Source organism: Choloepus didactylus, chromosome X, assembly GCF_015220235.1.
Source record: "Choloepus didactylus isolate mChoDid1 chromosome X, mChoDid1.pri, whole genome shotgun sequence".
In the NCBI taxonomy this organism is placed as follows: domain Eukaryota; kingdom Metazoa; phylum Chordata; class Mammalia; order Pilosa; family Megalonychidae; genus Choloepus; species Choloepus didactylus.
In genome coordinates, this window is record NC_051334.1 from 23,147,082 (window position 1) to 23,170,448 (window position 23,367).

Sequence of the window (23,367 nt, forward strand, 5' to 3'; positions counted from 1 at the left end):
ATATAGTCTAGATACAAGTCTCTTATCAAATATATGATTTATAAATATTTTCTCCAATTCCGTGGGTTTTTTTGTTTTCTTGATGGTGTCCTTTAATGCACAAAAGTTTTAAATTTTGTTGACATCTCATTTCTCTATATTTTCTTTTATTGCTTGTGCTTTTTGTGTCATTTAAGAAACTGTTGCCTAATCCAAGGTCACAAAGAAACTTATGTTTCCTTCCAAGCATTTTATAATTTTAGCTCAAATTTAGGTTTTTTGATCCGTGTTGAATTAATTTTTGTATATGGAGTGAGGTGAGGGTTCAGCTCCATCCTTTACATGTAGGTTGACCCAGCACCATTTGTTGAAGAGATTCTTCTTTCCCCCATGACACATTTGTTGAAAATCACTTGACCAAATGTGAAGATTTATTTCTGGATCTCAGTTCTGTTCCATTGATCTGTATGTCTATCCTTATGCCAGTATCACACTGTCTTAATTACTGTAATTTTGTAGTAAGTTTTGAAATTGAGAAGTGGGAGTCCTCCAACTTTGTTCTTTTTCAAAATTGTTTTGTCTATTCCAGTCCCTTTAGTTTCCATATGAATGTTAGGACCAGCTTGTCAATTTCTACAAAGAAGCCACCTGGAATTCTGACAGAGATTATGTTGAATGTGTAGATCAATTTAGGGAGTATTACCACTTTTAACAGTATTAAGTCTTCCGATCCATGAACATGGTATATTTTCCCATTTATTCAGGTCTTTTTAAATTACTTTCAACAATGTTTTGTAGTTTCAGAATATAAGTTTTGTGCTTTGAAATCAACTTTTTTTCCCCTTAAACTTTTTATTTTGAAATAATTTCAAACTTACAGGACAGTTGGAAAAATATGGAGTCAACTTTTGAAGTCAGATGGTACTACTATGGTTTTATTCACCTTTGGCAGAATTCTTAAGTTGTAGAAAGCTTTCCAAAGTTTGATGAGCCAGTTCTTCTGGCTTGTGTAATTTTAACTCAAAAGTTTGTTTTTCCGTTTGGTAAGCATTTATTGTCTGCTTACTGCATGCATTGCCCTGATTCAAAGGACTGCTTGGTTTCCACTTTATGTCCAGGTTCCATATTTTTTGGGATCAGTTCAGTGATGGGAAAAAATGGAATAAAATGTATCCAATCAGTATTCAGCCTTTGCTCCTTGCTCCTTTTTCCCCCTCAGCCTGTTTTAATTTTTTGGACTTTTTCTCCTGTTTCGTTCCCTGCAGTTTTCACTTTGCTTTTCTCCTGCCCTTTTCAGAGCTGCTTGAATAGAATGGCAGATTTGCTACAGGGCCACAAGAGCCTCCTCTTGTGTCTAACAGGATAGTAAGCCTGAGTAGCTTCTCTTTTCCGAGATGATGATTTCTGTCTCCGTTCCCATGAAAACAGCCTAGCAAGAAGAGGGAATGATGTAGGTTATAAGAAGCAATCAGTTTGCCATTCCACTCTAAAGTGCCAGTGACGGAGCAGCTTTGTATTACTGGGAAGCAACGCAGCATTTTGGTTAAGAGCACAGGCTCTGGAGTCAGGCTGTCTGTTCAAGTCCAAGCTCACTACTTACTTGCTGTGTAACTTTGAGCAAGTTACTCAGCCTCTCTAGACTTTAGTTTCCTCTCCCGTAAAGTGGAGATGACTGTAGTATCTGTCTTACGGGGCTGTTGAGAGAATTAAATGAGTTAAAACATGTAAATCTTTTAGAATAGTACATTGTAAATGTTAGCTACTAATACACGTTAACTATTTTTCCATGGCTCTGCTGTTTCCCAGTGAGTATCAGTTCCTTTCCACCCAGAATTATCAGCAGGATTAAATTATTGCTTGCTGAGAAGAGGCTTCTTGGATTTTGTGGACATGTCATGGTTGTGATGAATCCCTTCCAGTTTCCTGTAATCTTGAAGTTTGAGAAAATTTAAGATTAAGGCATACTGCTAGGAGTGGGTGGTGAATTTGCAAAGCTTACTACTCTAAATATTAAAGTCTAAATTTTAGCCGAATTAATAAATGATGGTAATGGGTTCTTATGGAAAACAAGGGTACTTATAGTAACAACAAAGGAAAACTAGATCCTTTTGGAGCATGGAGTCACAAAATACTTGGCAAGATAATTATTCTAATGTAAACCCATATGATTTGTCATATCTAATGAACATTTTAATAAGATATGTGTTTTCAGTAATTTTAAGTTTTAAAATAGACAAAAAATTATAGCAGATAATTTAAGCTTAGAATCCTTTAAACTAGCATGATTAAGTGAAAATGTGTGACCATTTTTAATGTGTTGATTATAAAATTGGAAATTTTATTTTGTGCAGACCATATTTTAATAAAGCCATTTGATGACAGTGAGGGGAGAGTAACAATATAGCTGTTTTCTCTCTATTTTATTTGTTTTTATATTCTAAGACCAAGGATTATTTTGCTAAGTTAAAATTGTATTCAAAACACTGTTTCCTGCATTATACAGCTGCTTGCGAGAAAGCTAAACTTAAATAAAATCATTAGATTGGATAGTTTTTTACTAATGCTTATTAATCTGTTTTTATCTACTAGCATATATATACTTTTAGTGCATTTGAATTAATGTTTCAGGGAAGAGTTCATGTGCTAATGTGTGTAAAGTGCCTTCAGACTCACTGACCCATCTTTTGTTGACTAAGTCTCTTGAGTCAATTGGCAGTTCAATCAGAAGACATAATTAAGTCTGTTTAGTAAGGTTTGTTATTAATAAAGCTCTCCTCTTGGAAGGGGGCATTTAGGGTTGTATATGTGGTTTAATTTTTATCAAATCAGTATGAGCAGTTTCTTTTTAAATTTTTAAATTTATGCTTTTTTATCCCAAGAAAGATCATTTAGAAATTAAAACAAGTTTGATAACAATAAAAAGAAGTAATAGTAAACTTTCAATTAAGGGTATCTATGTGCCAGAATTTAGTATATATTATTTTCCTTACAACAACCTTATAATGTTGGTGTTATCACCATTTTACAGATTGGGTAACTGAGGCTCAGTTTCAGTAACTTGCTGAAGATTAATATCCAGCTAGCATTAGTGTGAGAATTTGAGATCAAGTGTGTTTTATTCCAGAGTGTCCAGTCTCCACTCTCATATTGCCTCTCTTCATTTGTGTGTGTGTATAAAATTAATACTACAAAGCAGTAGAGTTGAGGTAGTGTTTATTAGTGGATGGGGGGGGGGCAAGTTGAATTCTGATGATTACTAAAATTTGTAGTATTGTTGTATACCCAATTTCAACAAAGTTAGGGAATAATTTGGAGAGGGGCCTAGATATTTGCTTAGTTAACTTCTTGTAGCAGAAGAGCTACCAAATCCCTTCTGTTTTTCTACCTAAAAAATGTTCATTTTTTAAAAATTTGTGTTTATATGAGAAATCAGTCATATATAAACTATTATTTTTTCCCTTACCCATGTTTGCTTTTCTTGTGTCTTCATTCATTCAAAAGCATTCATTAATCAGCCATGATGAGCTATGAACCTTGCTAGGTGTTAGAGATAGATATACATAGGAAAGTCTGGCTTTCTAGAGTTTACAGTCTTAGAGGGAAAACAAACAGAAAGACAATTACAGTTGAGTGTGGAAAAGGTATATAAATGGATATGCAAGGTATTTTGGAAGCACAAAGTAAGGAAATAGCAGAAAAATTTTGGTACACTTATGTGAGATAAACACTATAAAAGCTCTGTAAACCAAAGTACCGTGGAAGCTCAGTTGAAGACATGACTGAATTTATTTCATCTCTACTCTAGTCCATTTCCCTCCCTTCTAATATTTTGAAACAAGTTCCATATATCATTTCATTCATAAATATTTCAGTATTTCTAAAAGACAAGAATTTTTCTTTTAAAACAAAGCTATATATTACCATTTTCACATTTTTTAAAAAACGTAATTTGGGGAAAAACTCACATTGAAGGATGAATAAAATGTTAAATAGGTGGCCAAGGAGGGAGGAATGGCATGCCTGGCACAGGTAAGGGTGGTTGGAGAAAATGACAAAATAGGCAGGGCCCAAATCATAAAGGCCCTTGAACACACTAAGAAGCTTACCTTACCTTTTTGATGTGGGGAACTGTTAAAGGTGCAGATTAATAGTAGCACAGATTTATAGTTAAGCAAGATAATTCTGATGTTGCGGTTGGACAAGGTAAGAGTGAAATTGGAAACAAAAAGTAAATTTTGGGAGGTTATTGTAGTTCGGGTAAGAGTGAGATGATTTAACGGTTTGAAATAAGGTTCTATCAGTAGAGTTTGGCAGAAATTCATTCATGACATATTTAGTAAGTAGAATTTATTAAATTTAGGGTCAAGAAAGAAGGAGGCTTTGAAGCTCACTCACTGGTTTCTGGCATGTGCAGCTGGGCAGATGGCAAAACCATGACTAAATGAAGGGCAAATTTGGACATGCTGAAGATCTATCTACAGGGTTGCTGCCTACAACGACAATGTAAATGGCTCCCTCTGCAAATGTGGAACATGGTGCCCCTGGCCATCTTATTTAGGGTTTTGAGCAGTTGATTTGGTGTTAACTCCTACTTAATCATGACTTTGGTCATAGTAGACATTCAATAAAAAGTGGTTCAGGGATTGAGTGAGTAAATGAAATCCAAACCCCTATGTTTAATGCATTAAACTCTGAGGATCAATACAGTCTAATGCTTTATTGATTGTAGAGGCCATTAGCCCAGAAGAGATGGTAAAATGTTTGTTTATTCCTTTGTTTGATGGGCTAATTATTGGCTCTGTATGTATCTTGCCATTATTTTTATGTATGTTCCCTACCAGTTTTGTTTCATTTTTTTAACCATTTGGTAAAATTGAGAATAAAATTTTAGAATTTCAAAAATACGTACCCACATGGGAATATTTCTGAAATGTGAGAAAAGTCTTATTTACTGGAGTTAAGGATATTTTAGAGAAGTTGTATTAGACTAATCTTTGTAAAGCTTGTTTTGATAAAATTCTGTTGACCAGTCTAGAATTACTGTGTCTATTGTAAATGCTCTGAAATTTACTTAGAAATCAATACTAAAATTAGTGAATTAGAGGTTTTCAGCATAATGTTTAATCTGAGTGTTGGTTAGGTTTATACCAAGAATAAAGCATTCAAATGAAGCCAAGATGTTTTATTTAGTCTCCTCACCACCACCAAGAAAGATTGGAAAAAGTCTATATCTTTAACACATTGCAAAGCAGTTGAAGCTTCAGATTGGCCTTGTAACTAATATTTACTTTTTATCAGCTTGAGACTTAGATAAAATTGTCAGCCAGCTTGCCCTTTGAAAATACATGATTACTTTGTGGGTAATGGTGGGCTGAGAAAGAAAAGGAGAGAGAAGGAGACAGGGTCTGAAAGAGACAATGAGAGAACATGCCTTACCTGTCAGGATCCTAGAGAAGCAACGTGGTATATGGACATGCCTGCAGCTTGGAGTCAGGCAGCCTTCAGTTTGGATGCTAGCCCTACTGTTCAGTAGCTGTATGAATCTGGGTAAGTTGACTATCTTCTCATCGGCCTTAGTTTCCTTATTTGTAAAATAACAGTAAGACTGCTTGGCCTGCAGGGTAGTTGTGAGCATGAGAGGTCACGTGCATGAGGCATCCAGCTCAGGGCTTGCCACACAACCAGTCCCTAACTGCTAGCCATTTTATCAGTTGATGGCATCTGTTGAGCTAGCAAGGCTAAATCTGGATTAACTTCCCTTAGGACCTCTATGTTGTCTCATCAGGGAATTCTTCTTGGGAAAGGGCGGGTACAGGGAAGGGTTGTAATAGTCATTCTTTTCCCCTGAATTTATAGTATTAAGAAATCAGTTCTTGGTTAAATAGGTTTAGTTAATTATGTTATAGATCAGTTTAGTGCAGTTTGACAAATATTTTTCAATAATTACATCTCTGACCCCATACTACAGATCACTGTAATTTAGGACAGGCATTTGAACATCTCTGATCCTTTAAATCCCCTCTTTAGAATCAGGCTAATTAAACTTAACTTTGAACTGCCCCAGGAAAGTTTCAAGCATTAAAAAAGGTTAGATTGTAATCATTTCTTTCAAATCCTTTATAGACTATATAATAAAAATATGGTGGAATTTTAACCCTAAAAAGAGGGTCCCTGAGGAGGAAGGTAAGAGAGGGGGAGTCTAAAAGTGAAATCATAAATGTACTTACCTGCTAGAACATCTGCTTTTTTGGCAGAATGCTTCCGGCAAGTTATTGAGTCTTTTACATGCTCCCATTTCACATATGTAAAATAGAGATAAAACATCTAAGTCATGGGGTTGTTGTCAACACTTTCATGATAAGGTATAGGGAAACCACTTAAAACAGTGCCTGGGACTTGGTTATCCTTTTAGGAGGAAATACCCTTCCTTGGTATCTTCACTATTAAATAGCCACGTGAACCATTGCAGCCTGCCCGTATAGGAACCATAAAGATGTTAAATAATACCAAAATTATTCTATACTTTTTCTTTTAACTGGTTTTTGAGTTTAGAGATAAAAAGCAAAACAAACCTAGAGGTGATTAGGAAGTAAGACTGTTGGACTTATACCAGAGTTAGAACAGGCTCATAGTTCAGAGAACCTAATTCTCTCTTAGATGGTAACACTGAGGTATGGTCTTAGGAAAAGCCAGTTTGCCTCCTTGACATCAAGATTCATAGCTTGTGTATTTGGTCTGCCTCTTAAAACTTGCCATTTTAACCATTTTTAAGTTTATAGTTCATTAGCATTAATTACGTTTACAATGTTGTGCTACCATTACCGCTATCCATTACCAAAACTTCTCCATCACCCCAAACAGAAACTCTGTACCCATTAGGCAATAACTCCCCATTTCCCTCTCCATGGCTCCTGGTAACCTCTAGTCTTATTTTCTGTTTCTATGAATTTGCTTATTCTAGATGTTTCACGTAAGTAGAATCTTAAAATGTATGATCTTTTGTGTCTGGCCTCTTTCATGTAGCATAATGTTTTCAAAGTTCATTCATGTTATAGCAAGTATCAGAACTTCATTCCTTTTTACGGCTTAGTAATACTCTATTGCATGAATGTACCACATTTTGTTTATACATTCATCTGTTGATGGGCCACTTGAGTTGCTTCTACCTTTTGGCTATTCTCAATAAGCTGCTATGAACATTGAAACACAAGTATCTATTTGAGTCTCTGTTTACGTCTTTGGGGTATATACCTAGGAGTGAAATTGCTGGGTCATACAATAATTCTAGGTTTAACTTTCTGAAAAACCACCCAACTGTTTACCACAGTGGCTGCACCATTTTACCTTCCCACCAGCAATGCAGGAGAGTTACAGTTTCTCCATATGCTCTCTAATACTTATTGTTTTCTGTTTGTTTTTTTTTTTTTAATAATAGACTTTCTAGTGGGTGTGAGGTAGTATTTCATTGTGGTTTGGATTTGCATTTCCCTAAAGGCTAATGATGTTGAACATCTTTTCATGTGCTTCTTGGCTATTTGTATATCTTCTATGGAGAAATATCTATTCAAAGTCCCTTGCTCATTTTAAAATTGGATTTGTCTTTTTGTTGTTGAGATGTAGCAGATTTTTATGCCTTATCAGATATATGATTTCCAAATATTTTCTGCCATTGTGTAGGTTGTTTTTAATTTTGATGAAATCCAATTTATTTTTGTTGTTGATGAGGCTCATGCTTTTGGTGTCATAGTGAAGAATTATTGCTAAATCCAAGGTCATGTAAATTTTATTCTATTCCATATTCTAAGAATTTTATGGTTTTAGCTCTTATATTCAGGTCATTGATCCACTTTGAGTGAATTTTTGTATATGCCATGAGGTAGGGTCTGACTTCATTCTTTTGCGTGTGGAAATCCAGTTTTTTTGACCATTTATCAAGGAAACTGTTTTTTCCTCATTGAGTGGACTTGGCACCCTTGTCAAAAATCAGTCAGCTGTAGATGTGAGAGTTTATTTTTGAACTCTCAGTTCATTGGGAAGTGTGAGTCTTCCAACTTTGTTCTTTATCAAGATGCTTTTGGCTGTTCAGGGCCCCTTGCCAATTCTTATGAATTTGTGGATTAGCTTTTCCATTTCTGCAAAAAAGGCTTCTGGAATTTTTTTTAAAACTTTTTATTTTGAAATACATTCAAACTTAGAGGACAGTTACAAAAACAGTACAAAACCCATTTAGAGAACTCCAACATACCCCTCCCCGTCCCCCTCCCCCACCAAGACCCAGATCCACCAATTTTAGCATTTTGCTACATTTGAATGATAGTCTATCCATCCATCTTTCTAGCTTATCTGTCAATCCATTTTCTAAACACTTAAGCATAGGTTGTATACATCACACTCCTTGGACACTTAATACTACTGTATACATTTCCTAAGAACAAGGATATTCACTTACGTAACCACCTTAAGTGCGGTGTATCAAGTTCAAGAAATCTAACGATATAAGTCTTAATTCTATATTCCAATCTTTTCTTATGTCCCCAGAATGTCCTTTTGAAGCTTTTCTTCTCCATTCTTAGATCCTATCCAGTATCATGTATCATGTATTGCACTTAATTGTCATTTCTTTAGTTTTTTTTTTTTTTTTTAATTATGGAAACATATCTACAGCATAAATCTTCCCATCCCAACCCCTCACAAGCATACCATTTAGTGGGATTAATCACATTCACAATGTTGCAGTACCCTCACCACTTGCCATTACTAAAACTTTTCCATCTTCCACAAACAGAAACCCTGTACCCATTATGCATGAACTCCCCATTGCCCTTGCTCCTCTCCCCCTGGCAACCTGTACTCTGTCTCTGTGAGCTTGTGTATTCTCTGATAGTTTCTTTGTAGTTACCATGGGGCTTAGATGTTACATCCTAATCTATAACAGTCTCGTTTGCTTTGGTACCTCCTTCTCTTCGATAGCATATACACACACTATGTTCCTAAAGTTCGCTCTGTCCCCCCACCTTCATGTAGTTCTTGTCACAAATTACACGTTTATACATGAGTCCCAAACCACTGACTTATTTCATTTTATGCATTTGCCTTTTAGATCCTGTAGGAAGTAAAAAGTAGAGTTACAAACAAGAAATATAATAGTACTGGCAATTAATCAAATCGTTACCATCCCTGGAGAACTTTATTTTTTTATGAGGCTTCGATTGATGGTCCTTTCCTTTCAACCTGCAGAACTCAAGCATCTCTTGAAGGGCCAATCTACAGGTGATGGTCTACAACTTTTGCTTATCTCGGAGTATCTTAATCTGTCTCATTTTTGAAAGACAGTTTTGCCGGATACAGAATTCTTGGTTGGCATTTTTTTTTTTTTTTTTTTTTTTTTTTTTTTTTTTTTTGCTTATAGCCCTTTAAATATGTCATCCCACTGCCTTCTTGCCTCCCTGGTTTCCTACAAGAAATCGGTACTTGATCTTACTGAGGCTCCCATATACATGACCTGTTGCTTCTCTCTTACGGCTTGCAGAATTTTCTCTTTGGCATTTGACGGTCTGATTACAATATGGTACAGTGTGCGTCTATTTGGGTTTATCCTGTTAGGAGTTTATTGAGCATCTTGGATGTGTTTATTCTTGTCTTTCATTAAATGTGGTAAGTTTTCAGGCATTATTTCTTTAAATGTTCTCTCTGCCACTTTCTCTCTTTTTTCTCCTTCTGTGACTCCCACGATGTATATGTTGGTACACTTCATGGTGTCCCACAGACTCCTCAGGCTCTGTTCACTTTCTTCATTCTATCTTCATTCTTTTCCTCAAACTGAATGATTGCAATTGTCTGGGAATTTTTATTTTCTGATACTGCAGTCTTCAGCTCTCTTTGGTTCCTTTTCATACTTTTCAAGTCTCTGTTGATATTCTCTTTATATCATCTATCATTTTCCTGATTTTCTTTAGTTCTTTGTCCATGTATTCCTTTAACTCTTTGGGAATATTTAGGACTATTTTTTTAAAGTCTTTATCTGTTACATCCCAGGTCTGGTCCTCCTCATTGGTGGTTTCTATTTAATCTTCTCCTTTGCCTTGGCCATTGCTTCTTGTTTCTTTGTATATTTTGTAATCTTTTGTTGAAACTTGGACATTTTGATATTTTAGTGTTTTATGGCTGAAATTTAGACTCTGCGGTTTCTATTCCTTAAGCTCATATGCATCTGGTGTTATGATAGAGTTATCCTTGAATGCCAGGAGCTAACTTAAAAAAAAAAGGGAAAAAGAAAATACCTTTCCCAGTCTTTGCAGATTGACCTGTACAAGTGTTCTTCTTCAGGGTTTATCCATACAGTGAGTTTAGGGAATAGCTCCAGGCCAAAGCAAAGGGACTTCCCTGATCCTTTCTGGGCATGCATCTTGTCTTGGGCATACTGTGTGGCCCTAGGATTTACCCTGCTTACACAGTTCTGAATGTCCCCTCTTCCCTAGGAAACAATTTCCTCAGGGTCCTGGACACTGTACTGTATGTCCTATAGCCAGTAATCCCTTGCCCCAGGCAGCACAACTTCACTGCTCTCCTATAGCATTCTGTAAGAGAGCTCTGTGAACTGACATCTACATGCAGGGCAAGTTTTAGGACGGTGAGTCCCTCAGGCCACACCAAACAGATTGGGCCAGATATACATGCTCCCAGTATATGCTTGAGGGTTACTCTGCTCCCTCTGAAACTAGGACCAGGGATCCCCATTGGGAGCGCAGGTCAGCTTCGTGCTGAGTTAGTGAGAGGTAGGGGAGAGGCGCCAGCCTGGGACTATGAGGTCCTGCTACTTTTAAGTAGCCTTTTTCTTGATTTGATGCTTGCCCAGTTACTGCAGTCCTTAACCTGTTTTCTGGAATCCCTGAAGCATCTCATTCTGCCATCTTGATCAGGGCAGGCCCCTCCTTCCTCTTGTCTTTTTTTAACAGCAGAAGTTATTTCAAGGACTGTGCCAGAGAGGGAGAAAGCTCAACCTTGCTATAACGTTTTCTGTAGCTCTTGTTTATAAGAGACAGATCCAAAGCTGCTTTGTGCATATAACTGATCTGGCTGATCCCCAGTCCGGTTTTGAGGCTAGAAGAAATCCACAATCAGTCGAGGCATCAGGAAGGCAATGCTTTCTTCCCAGGCTCTGTAACATTCTGATGCTGGCTGCTGGCACTCCTTGGGGTTCCTTGGCTTGTATCCCTGCCTCCTGTCACATGGCTCTGTCCTCTTCTTTTTCTCAATTTTCCTTTTAACATAGCACAGTCTACCTTCATTAAGGAGGACAATGGGTATATGGCAATATGTTTGATTTTATATATTGCTGTATTTGCCAGCATGGACCTAGACTCATTGCTGTCATAAATAAAGTGTATGTGTGTTGTGCATGTATTGTGTGTATGTATATACTTTATATATTGTGTGTATAGTGTTGAGATTAATTTAGAATTTACATTCGCCATCTTATTGTAGGGTATCTTTCTGGCATATGGATATGTGTATATATATATATAATTTTTCTTGAGTTGAATAGGTTTCTTTATTACCGACCTTCTTTATATTTTAACACATAATATGAATTTCCAGTAGAGGGATGAATTACATAGCAGTTTCCAGGGTTATTTGGAGACTCACAGAGTACATATTGAGAGGAGCTTGTCTGCTTCTTGATGATGTGGTAATCACATTTTGATTCTTTTTAAATGTACTATTGTAATGTAAATAGATCAGATCAAATAATATTCAAGAGTAGTGACCATGAAGTAGTGCTTATAAAATATTCCTATTAAGACTTGTGCTTCCTGATTTTACTGCTAAGACATTCTTTCCAGGGTCTTTTAGTATTATAAGAATATTTTAAAATTAGTAATGCTTTTACCTTATGGATTAACAAAGGCTAAGTATATTTTTTCATTACTTTGTTAGTTTTCTAGACTACCAAGGGCTTTCTCTATGTGGAGTGTTTTTGCCTTAACTTGTGATCCGGTCTTTGGAAGTCTTTAGAAATGTATTTATGGACTCTTTACTTCTCTTTGCTAGGTAAAAAGCATCTGATTTTATGTGAATCGAGTTAGAGATTGTATTTGTGAAAAGGACTTTGGAAAATGGCAACATTTTACTGAAATATGTGATGTTATTATTTGTGATGTATTTCCTGCCTTTTTAGTGGATGATGCTGGCAAAATAGAACATGATGGTTCCTCTGGAATGACCATGGACACAGAGTCAGAAATTGATCCCTGTAAAGTGGATGGCACTTGCCCTGAAGTCATCAAAGTTTACATTTTCAAAGCTGACCCTGGGGAGGATGACTTAGGTAAAAGGAAACCTTCAGAATATTATACATTCTCATTGAAATTCTTCAACCTGATTACTTTGGGGTTGTTTAGTTTGAAAACATTTGAAGTCTTTTCTGAGGATAACTTTTAATGAAGAATTCCAATGTGGTAATATAAATGTTTGTAAAAAGTAATAAGTGAAACAGGTAGAAATGAAGATTTCAGATAAATCACTAGAGCTGTCATCTTCCCTGATAGGTGGAACAGTAGACATTGTGGAGAGTGAGCCTGAGAATGACCATGGAGTTGAACTACTTGATCAGAATAGCAGTATTCGTGTTCCAAGGGAAAAGATGGTCTATATGACTGTAAATGACTCTCAGCAAGAAGATGAAGATTTAAGTAAGTAGGTGGCCTTTTTGTGGGAGAAAATTTTATGTTTCTGTAAGGTCTGGTTTTTTTTTTACGCAGCCACTATTTGAAGAAAACAAGTGGCATTGTTGAGATTATTATGCTGTCATATTCTAAGGGAAAACATCAGTGGTTTTTCATGTATGCTTAGACTGTTGCTTTAAAAACTAATTCTGGTGAAAGCTAAGAAATTAATGATTCATTCAAGTGCTTACTATGAGAAAGCAGTGTTCTAGATATGTGACATTTGAACCTTCTTTCTGTGTGTCAATTAACTGAATTCAAATCAAAACATCTTTTCCTGTGATCTCTGTAAGGTTTATCACAAAAGTTTTAATAATTTTCTGCTTAGATGTTGCCGAAATCGCTGATGAAGTTTATATGGAAGTGATCGTAGGCGAGGAAGATGCCACTGCAGCCGCGGCGGCTGCGGCGGCACATGAACAGCAAATGGATGACAATGAAATAAAAACTTTCATGCCAATAGCATGGGCAGCAGCTTATGGTAAGTCAACATAGCAACTCTTAGTATTGAGTTGGTTGGTTCTCGAGCATGAATTCATGATTTAAAAACTGTTTCTGTGGTCTTAGGTTTCAGAAATCTGAAATACCAGTACCCTGTAAGGGTTATTTGATTTAAATAAGAGCAGAGGAAGATTATAAAGTCCACTTTTTGTCTTTATTTTTAACAGGAATTTCCTACATGTTATATTATATAGAAAGAAGTACTGCAAGAAGTACACAGGCTTTCAAGCTGAAACTTTTCATCTTGATTATATCTGGCCCATGACTTTACGATTTTGGGAGACAACAAGGGAGTCCATGGGGCAAAATGCTGACATGTGTTTTTTAGATTTGGAAGCTAGGCATTTCCTTGCTATCAACATGTTTATAAAACCTATTACCTAGAATGGAGAATTTTTGTCATTCATGAGTATCATGGCTTATTTTTCATTTTGTTGCGGTTAATAAAGAATCCTTAATTCTTTATAATTTATAATGCTGTATAATTTTGTTTTTTAATGCACATTGTTAGGTAATAATTCTGATGGAATTGAAAACCGGAATGGCACTGCAAGTGCCCTCTTGCACATAGATGAGTCTGCTGGGCTCGGCAGGCTGGCTAAACAAAAACCAAAGAAAAGGAGAAGACCTGATTCCAGGCAGTACCAAACAGGTGAGGGCACAGGAGTTCCTGGGCGCAGCATTCTCTGCGTACTTTAAAACTCTAGTATGTATCCACAGAGGGGTTGTGATGGTACTTTAGCTGCTAGACCATTTGTGGCTTTTGTGTATTGGATTTGAAAATACGATTTTGAGAATTCAGTGATATTCATGAATGATTTCCTTGGATAAAAAGAAACAGGAAATGGCTCAAACAGATAAAAAAATTAAAACTCAGGTGATTTTAAGTGGATGGGAAAAGAAGTCCCTCAACTATGTTATCAGCATTAACCTAAACTAAATTAATAAATGTAAGGCATTTAATTGTGTCAGCATAAAGCAGGCATAATTTACAGAACAGTGGGACAGGTGTTTCAGTCCTGTGACATTGTTGTCTATTCTTGTCTACTGATTTGCACAGTTTTATGGGTATATGAAGCTTTAATGTAAATTAACATAAATTATGGTTTTTGGAATAATCAAGGCAGAAATTTTGATAAAAATTAATTTTTTATGAATGGTTTCCCACAGATTTCTAAATCATTATAGCTTGAATCACTAGTTGATAGAAGTTACATATTTATTAACTTATTTTTTTAAACTGGAGGGAGTGAGATTGGTATGGTAATATTGAATGAAGTTTCTACACCAGGTTCTCTTTATGACTAGGTTGCTGTATCTCTTATATTGAAAAACCGTTAAAGGAATATTAAGGAGCAAACAGCCTAACTTAGGAGTACTTGCCCCATAATGTTCAGAACACACAGTTTAAATTCTTGAAGAAAACAAAACAGAACTTTAATCACTCATGCTCCTGTCTTTTTCTTTTCTTAGCAATAATTATTGGCCCTGATGGACACCCCTTGACGGTCTATCCTTGCATGATTTGCGGGAAGAAGTTTAAGTCGAGAGGTTTCTTGAAGAGGCACATGAAAAACCATCCTGAACACCTTACCAAGAAGAAATACCGCTGTACTGACTGTGATTACACTACCAACAAGAAGATAAGTTTACACAACCACCTAGAGAGCCACAAGCTAACCAGCAAGGCAGAGAAGGCCATTGAATGTGATGAATGTGGGAAGCATTTCTCTCATGCGGGGGCTTTGTTTACTCACAAAATGGTGCATAAGGAAAAAGGAGCCAACAAAATGCACAAGTGTAAATTCTGTGAATACGAGACTGCTGAACAAGGATTACTGAATCGTCACCTTTTGGCAGTCCACAGCAAGAACTTTCCTCATATTTGTGTGGAGTGCGGTAAAGGTTTTCGTCATCCGTCAGAGCTCAAAAAGCACATGCGAATCCACACTGGGGAGAAGCCGTACCAATGCCAGTACTGCGAGTATAGATCCGCAGACTCCTCTAACTTGAAAACTCATGTAAAAACTAAGCATAGTAAAGAGATGCCATTCAAGTGTGACATTTGTCTTCTGACTTTCTCAGATACCAAAGAGGTGCAGCAACATGCTCTTATCCACCAAGAAAGCAAAACACACCAGTGTTTGCATTGCGACCACAAGAGTTCGAACTCGAGCGATTTGAAACGACACGTAATTTCAGTTCACACAAAGGACTACCCCCACAAGTGTGACATGTGTGATAAAGGCTTCCACAGGCCTTCAGAACTCAAGAAACATGTGGCTGCCCACAAGGGTAAAAAAATGCACCAGTGTAGACATTGTGACTTTAAGATTGCAGATCCATTTGTTCTGAGTCGCCATATTCTCTCAGTTCACACAAAAGATCTTCCGTTTAGGTGTAAGAGATGTAGAAAGGGATTTAGGCAACAGAATGAGCTTAAAAAGCATATGAAGACACACAGTGGCAGGAAAGTGTATCAGTGTGAATACTGTGAGTATAGCACTACGGATGCCTCAGGCTTTAAACGGCACGTTATTTCCATTCATACGAAAGACTATCCTCACCGATGTGAATACTGCAAGAAAGGGTTCCGAAGACCTTCAGAAAAGAACCAACACATAATGCGACATCACAAAGAAGTTGGCCTGCCCTAACAATTCTTCTACAGACTTTTGCAGAGATATTGGCCTTGAAGCAGAAAATACATTTTAAAGCCAATCAGTCTCGTTCACATAAAATACTGTATTATTGATTTATGCTGTGTACAAATAGAATTATTGCTTCTAGTTGACTTTTTTTTTTACATTTTGTTCAATAGTGTATTCTGAATTCTATTCAGTTTGTTTAATAAATGGGGAAAAGTGGCAACAGGCAAGTTGCTTTTAATAAAGTAATCCCTGATTCTATACTGAACTTTTCTATCTTAGAGGTTTTATATTTATTTAAATATTTACCTTGCATACCTTGATGGTTGATGGTACTCTTCTAAGACCATTTAACTTAAAGTTAAGGTAACTTTAGATTGGTAACTCTGAAAGTACTCATGTTGACTCATTTTTTTTCCACAAATTTCTCACAATAAAATCGTCAGAGACCTCTAATATAAATGGGAGATTTTACGGTCAGGTCTAATTATCATGATCCGGAAGTCATTTATTTGTCTTGTTTAATATTTTCAAACCACATGACATTGTAAGTTTCCATTTGAGCTTTTGCATCCCTAGCATTGCTGAGTAAAGAACAGTGGCTGGGTTCGTGTTTAATTTTCATTCTGTTTAACAGACAAAATATACTTCTTTTGGCTTTCTTTGGAGTATTTACATCTTTTGTCAGCATAGCAAACTTTTAGAGAACCTTATTGAAAAATTTTACTCGATCCTGTTGTATTTTTTATTATTCTGTCTGTGCTGCTTTGTCTTAGAATGGTTGTGTGCTATAAATGAGACTGAGGACTGAATTTCGGACTCTCCTAGAGGTAATTTGTGGCTTATAGGCTCTTTTGCAACTTTCTATCTGTAAATGTACCCTGACTTATATATATCTATACACATATATATGACATGTATCTGTGTGTATTGCTTATTTTACATATTTATACACACAATCCCGCGTAGTAGTTGTTTAAAGTCTATAATGAAAAGTATTAAATTTACAATAACGTGAAAGATCCAGGGATGCATGAGAGAGCATTTTGTAACTCATGCTCTTCAGAGAGACTACTCAGGTGAAGAATTAGAAGGAAAATAAGGACACTAGTATTTTTAAAGAGTAAAGGTATTTTCTTTTAAATATCTTTGGTAATTGAAAAATAGAAGTTAAGATGTTTCTAGATAGAATGTTTTCATACAGTTTCAGCTTCATGCCTTTATATTTTTCTGAAAACTAATGAGTATCCAGATTTAACTCTCCCAGTTTTCCCTGAGAAGCCCATGAGAGGATTCTGTGTCTCAGCACATAAGGGGGAAGCAATGGCCCCATGTACCAGAATGGGTGCTGATTACCACTTAACACTTTGCAAATTCAGCCTGCTTTGTTATTTCTTAGATAATTACAGTTTAGCAAATGTTAAAAAAAAAACAAAAACAAAAAAACTTAACACTCAAGTTGGTTTTGATTGGAAGATAAAGGTGTGTTTTAAGTGCATAATGAAAATCTGAGGCCTTATTTGGAATATCACCAAGTCTTTCATAGTTTTGTTTTTCATTGAAAGTTGACATTTTTAAAACAAATTGGTCTGAATCAGAGTCATAAATTTTAAAAGTTAATTCAGTTAATTAGAATTTGGTTATGTTCATACGAATGTTGGAGAACAGAAAATACTTTTTGGGGTCCCTTATGTTGGCTCTTGGCACATATGTATCTGGCATGTTGTGGGAGATAAGAAATTTTCTTCCCACTTGATAGCTACCTTGTCACTCCACTGTGGTGCTCCATCCCTTCCTTGCTGTCAAGGTTTATCTTTCACCTTTCTCTTTGATATGGATATTTGTATTCAGGAGCTATAATTATAGGGCTAGAAATCTAAATATTTGGTGTTGGGCAAGCCTCTGAAGTGCTAGATTGATTTAGTCTAGTTCTAAATCAAGTGCTTTAGGCTGGTAGGAATTCCATCTTAAATGCCAGTCAAAGCCAAGGGATGGGATTTGGAATTCCTGTACCCTCTTGGCCCCTATAACATGCCTTTTTTTTTTTTTTTTAATAAGTAACTTACAGTTGTGTGATTCGTTGCCCCGCAGTACTATTCTTGAAAGCTCTGCCTGTTTTTTTGTGAGAACTGTTATAATCTCCCTTAATTTTTATTTTCCCTGAAATAATATCAAAGAAAACACCCAAATGAAAGTGGAAATTTAAGAATTTGAAAACATCCTGTAAAATTAATACAGAAAATATAAATAATTGGTCATTTAACTATATTTTTTTAAATAAACTGAAAGATAAAGAACACAACACTTGACACACTTTGTATTTCTCTTACATAGTCTGGAATCATACACAGTTCTTTTCTTTTTAAAGCACAATATTGAAACCTTTAAAAGGTATTTAAGGGTTTGGTCAAGTGAATATGATAAAATGTATTTGTCTGTATAAAGAGAAAATGAAATTGTAGTCACTGTTATGTACTGACATTAGTTATAACCTAGTTTTAATTCTTAAAACACTTTTGATTAGCAAAGCTAAAAAAATGGATGTTTCAGTTAAATGTTTTAAAGAGGTACAGATTTTTACAAGGACATAATATAAGTTATTGTTCTGTAGAAATATCCTATTAAATATTGTATGTCCCTCTGTACAATTTGTAAAAAAAGTAAAATACATAAAAAGAAAATCATATAGGGATGTGTGACATTATTGTAATTGTGTATTTGAGAATAACGTGCAAAAATAAAAATCAATATTTTCCTGTTGAATGTTTAGTCTATTTGATACCAGTACTAAGTTAATGCTTTTTCTTAAGAAAAAAAAAATGTACAGTTTTTGTAAACCTAATAAACAGCAAAAGCAGTGGATTATTTTCAATTCTTAATTCACCTTATACAGCAGTGGAATGCAAAATGCTTGATTGCTTTGAATTTTGTGATGTGGATGCAAATACTGATAATATTTCAGTCCTGTGAATTTGCAAGTAATATTTCAGAGAAGTTAAGAGGTAATTGGTGAGTCTTTGATGAACATGTCCTTGAAATTCACTTTTTCTTTCTTTTGTCTCCATAAAGGATTTGTTTTATTAGCATCTTCAGTTCCCTGGAGATAAATTTCCCATGCATATAGTGGTTTTGAGAGTAGAGCGCTTAAAGTTCATTTCAGTATAAATCTGCAGCACCTTTAATCCGTGGGGATTACCTCCATCTCCACAGCAGAAGACCCTACCCTAGAGTACCTCTTTGTGCCCAGTTTGGGGGGCTCTAGTAGACACTAATATAACTAGGGAATGGGTCATTGTCATAGTAAAAATTGGAAGTTAAAGAAAGTTATTGGGAGCCAAGAGAGAATAAGATGACAGGTTTGAGCTATCTTTGATTTAAAAGTTGAGATTCTGCAGTTCAACTATGTGTCAAAATATTAAATAATCAAAATGGCTGAATGACTGCTAGAACATGGTACACAGTCACTGTCCAGGGCCGTAAATCAGACAAAACCATAGCATGCTGAAAAACTTAGTTGTAATAAAACGCCTGACAGGTAATACCTAACCAGGCCTGTGATCCCAACCAGTCTGTACTGTTCTCTGGAAATCTCAGTATTAACAATTTCCTTTATTTCTCACAAATTCTAGGATTCGTGTGAGGAAAAGCATTATGACCAATCAAAATCGTAAAAGGTGTGATATTTCAGAGCAGTGGTTTTAAAAGTGTAGCCTGGAGACTGGCTGGATCAGCATCACCTGGAAACTTGTTAGAAATGCAAATTCTCAGTTTCACCCCAGACCCAATGAATCGGAAACTGGGGATGTGATTTAACACGTTCTCGAAGCGATTCTGGTGCATCCTCAGTCTTGGGAATCACTGTTTAGAGCACTTGAGTAACCAAAGATTACCGGTGCCACGTTTTGTGTGATAGACAAAAATCACAAAAACAAAACACCAGAAATAAGCAGTGAAGGTGAAAAAGGACCCAGTTTATCCCTTTCGTTTACCCTTTTTAAAGTGTGGGCCTGCCAGTCAAGAAGTATATCCTTTAGTGTGCATGTAAATAGCCTGCATTTCATAAGTCTTGTATGGCCTCCTATAAGTTACATTCCTCAAAGGTAAATAGAATTCAGAGGAAGGATTTAGCAAGTAAGAGAGAAGGGCTGAAAGGTATGTGTGTATGAGTATGTGTGTATGAGTGTGTGTGTGGTCTAATTAATTGCCCCAAGGTTATTTAAGTCACATTTGAAAAACCATTTTTGCCACATTCTGCAGCTGTTTAGATAAGGTCAAAATTAAGTTTACCCTTATGGATTTTGTTTTACCTTTCGTTTCATCATGTGTATATTGTTTGCCTTTTTCACAAAATAATTCTTGGATTTGTTATATATTGTTCCTGTTATTTTGACATCTTTGCTATTGTAAATAAATTCCTATTTTGTTTTAAGTTACCCTAGTGGAGTGTTGGCTATAGACAAGGCATACACACAGACACACGTGGAAATGAGGCTTAAATTGCATAACTAATAATCTCCAATACCTTATAGGCTACAAGTAATGTGACTCCTTGAGTAGTTCACTTCTAGTGCCAATGAAAGTATCACTGTTGCATGGAAGTATAACATCTGTACCTACTCAGATTTTGAAGATATTTTCATGACCTTCCAAATGGAAATACTTAGTTCATCATTGAAGTTTGAGTTCAAAATCAAGAATTGTTTTTCCTTGCTTTGTTTTCCCTAACCACTTGCTCTCCCATGTTACTTCTACTGCTTATAATTGTGAACACAAAGGATTTGGCGTCGTAGTGACCTGTTGATTTTATAGAGCCCCTGGGATACTTTGCTACAGAAAATCTGCTTAGGAATTCTAGATGGCATTTCACCATGTGAATTATCACAGAAATTTCTAAACACATTGACTAAAATTGAATAATTGACTAGACAATATTATTTTGTGTTCCAAGAGAAGCAAGTTTCTGCTTTTTCTTCATGCTTGTGTTTGGCTGTAAATACAGAAGCCATTTCCTTTTGCTCAGATTCTTTGAAATAAGGACAGATACTGCAAAGCCATCTCTTGGGGCTTGGAGGTGCTAATCACAGCCATCCTCCCTCTAGGTTCTAACATACATTGAAAATAGACATAAGAAACCACAAATTGTGCAACTTAATATGAGTAAAGCTTGATTGGGAGACCTGGAGGCCAAAATGGGTATACCTGCTATTCCCCCCTACCCCCCACCCCTCACCACCCCCCATCCCCCGTCTAGGCCACATGAAGGCATGGGGCCCACTTGACATTCCTCTTCGGTGGGCAATGGAGAGACAGGTTGGTCTCCCACCAGAGAAATGGAGCAAATGGTAGGGAATGGCTGTAGGATCCTCCCCAGCCCGGGAGGGGAAGGGCAGAGAATGGTTCCCCTATGCCATTCTAACAAAATAAGGGTTAGTCCAGTTCTGAATACTACCAAATGTGAACTTTTTTTTACCTTTAGTTTTCGTATTTGTGTCAGTCTTTCCCCTATTGACCTCATCTTCTCCCTCTTTAAGTGATGCTTGTGACATACTTTCAGAGATTTAGTTCCTATTTCTCCCAAGGCAGTATGCTTTAATTTTTCTTCCAAAAAATAATTTTTAAATGGCAAAATTATCTACTATTCAAAGATGGAAACCATTACAATGCCATCTGTTCTGGTAAAGGGTTTGTTTGTCTTTGTGCTCTTCCCATCTTAGTCCAGAGCCATAAGCATTTTTTCCATCTTGTAACCACATATTACAATTTTCTGCCGCTATAAGAATGCTGGAGTAACTATCCTTGTGTGTCTATATAATCCTTACATACCTGTGCTTTGAGGTCTGTAGGATGGGTCTCCCAAGGTATGATTGCCAAGTGAAAGGATATGTGCTATTTTTAAAATTTTACTAGATATTACCAAATTATTTTCTGCTGGAATGTAAGTTCCAGGAGTGCAGGGATTTTTGTCTGTTTATTGCTGTTCACTTAGAACAGCATGGTGCATAGTAGGTGCTGAATAGATATTTGTTGTATGTTGCAAGTTGAAGGGTTGTAGCAATTCACACTCCCACAGCAATATATGGGAAGATCCATTCCCCTCTGTCTTACATGGGTGTTTAGCCAATTATACAGCTTTGGGGAAAAAAAAAAGCATATGCCATCAGTTTTGATTTGCCATGACCTGTCTCTTAGTGAAGCGTCTGATGACCCTTTGTGTTTTCTCTTTATTGCCTTTTCAAAACTGTGCCCCTTTTTCTATTTGGGATCTTTTGTACATTAGACCTATAACTTTCTAATACACTTGTTACACATTTTTCTAATCTATGGTTTATCTTATTATCAAATACACTATCTTTTTTTTTTAAAGCGGTTGTATTGCGATATATTTACATACCATACAGTCTATCCAAGGCGTACAATTGATGGCTTTTAGTATAATCACAGAGTTGTGCATTCATCAGCACAATCAATCTTAGAACATTTTTATTACTTCCCAAAGAAAACCCCACACCCCTTAGCAGTCACCCCTCAATCCCTCTATCCTTCCCCAGCCCTACATAACCAGTAATCTAATTCTGTCTCTATAGATTGATATTTATATTTAAAGAATCCTAAAATAATACTGTTAACTATAGTCCATAGTTTGCATTAGATGTATTTTCCCCATATACACCCTATTATTAACACCTTGTAATAGTGTCATACATTTGTTATAGTTCATGAAAGAACATTCTTATATTTGTACTATTCACAGACATCATCCACCACAGGGTTCACTATGTTATTATATGCTTTTTTTTTTTTTGCTTAAAAATAGGAATTTATTGGCTCATGGTTTCAGAGGCTAGGAAACTTGCTTCCTCCCAGCAATCTCTGGGGTTCCTTGGTTTTTTCAACACATGGCAATGCACGTAGAGGTGTCTTATCCTTCCTCTGCCAGGTTCTGTTGACTTCTAGCTTCTTGCTTTTCCTGTGGCTTCTCTTTCTGTGACCAAATTCCTTTGCTCATAAGGACTTCAGCCATATTGGATGAAGGCCAACTCTCATTCAGCTTGGGCACACCTTCACTAATAACATCGTCAAAGGTCCTATTTACAAATGGGTTCACACCCATAGGACCAGAGGTTGGGACCTGGACATGTCTTTGGTGGGGGGATAGAATTTAATCCTCAACAATTAGGTAGTGAATTTTTGACATATAAAATCAATTTATCAGAGTTTTAACTAATCTCCTCAAAAGTATTAGGAGGCATTTAGGGTAGTCTCTGGTTTATATGTAAGTATACCCAATATATTCTAAGTATATTATATCTAAATAATTTTAAGAATTTTTTGATCTAAAATTAAACTATTTTCAAATATGACATTTATATATCCATTTTGGATAAACTAATAGGTTTTGCCAATAAGTAGATCTATGGGAATCTTGTAAAAATGAAGTCCTGTGTCATCAATGAATGGGAAAGAACACATTGTTCACTAACAAAACAGAATGGTGAGTTACTCCTCCAGGAAAG

At 36.1% G+C, this 23,367-nt stretch overlaps 1 protein-coding gene across 10 annotated transcripts in view; it reads left to right on the plus strand.

Moving 5' to 3' along the window:
• Positions 1-18,616, plus strand: part of LOC119523721 (zinc finger X-chromosomal protein) — a 725,297-nt gene extending 706,681 nt beyond the window's left edge. For 8 of the 10 annotated variants that reach the window (XM_037822527.1, XM_037822532.1, XM_037822530.1 and 5 more), the window contains 5 exons: positions 12,158-12,307; positions 12,528-12,671; positions 13,033-13,185; positions 13,717-13,857; positions 14,679-15,862. In XM_037822527.1, coding sequence (XP_037678455.1) covers positions 12,158-12,307; positions 12,528-12,671; positions 13,033-13,185; positions 13,717-13,857; positions 14,679-15,862 — 1,772 coding nt within the window. Of the gene's footprint in view, positions 1-4,339; positions 4,483-12,157; positions 12,308-12,527; positions 12,672-13,032; positions 13,186-13,716; positions 13,858-14,678 lie in introns of all 10 variants that reach the window. The other 2 variants (XM_037822536.1, XM_037822535.1) reach the window with 2 other exon arrangements.
• The last annotated feature ends 4,751 nt before the right edge of the window (positions 18,617-23,367 follow it).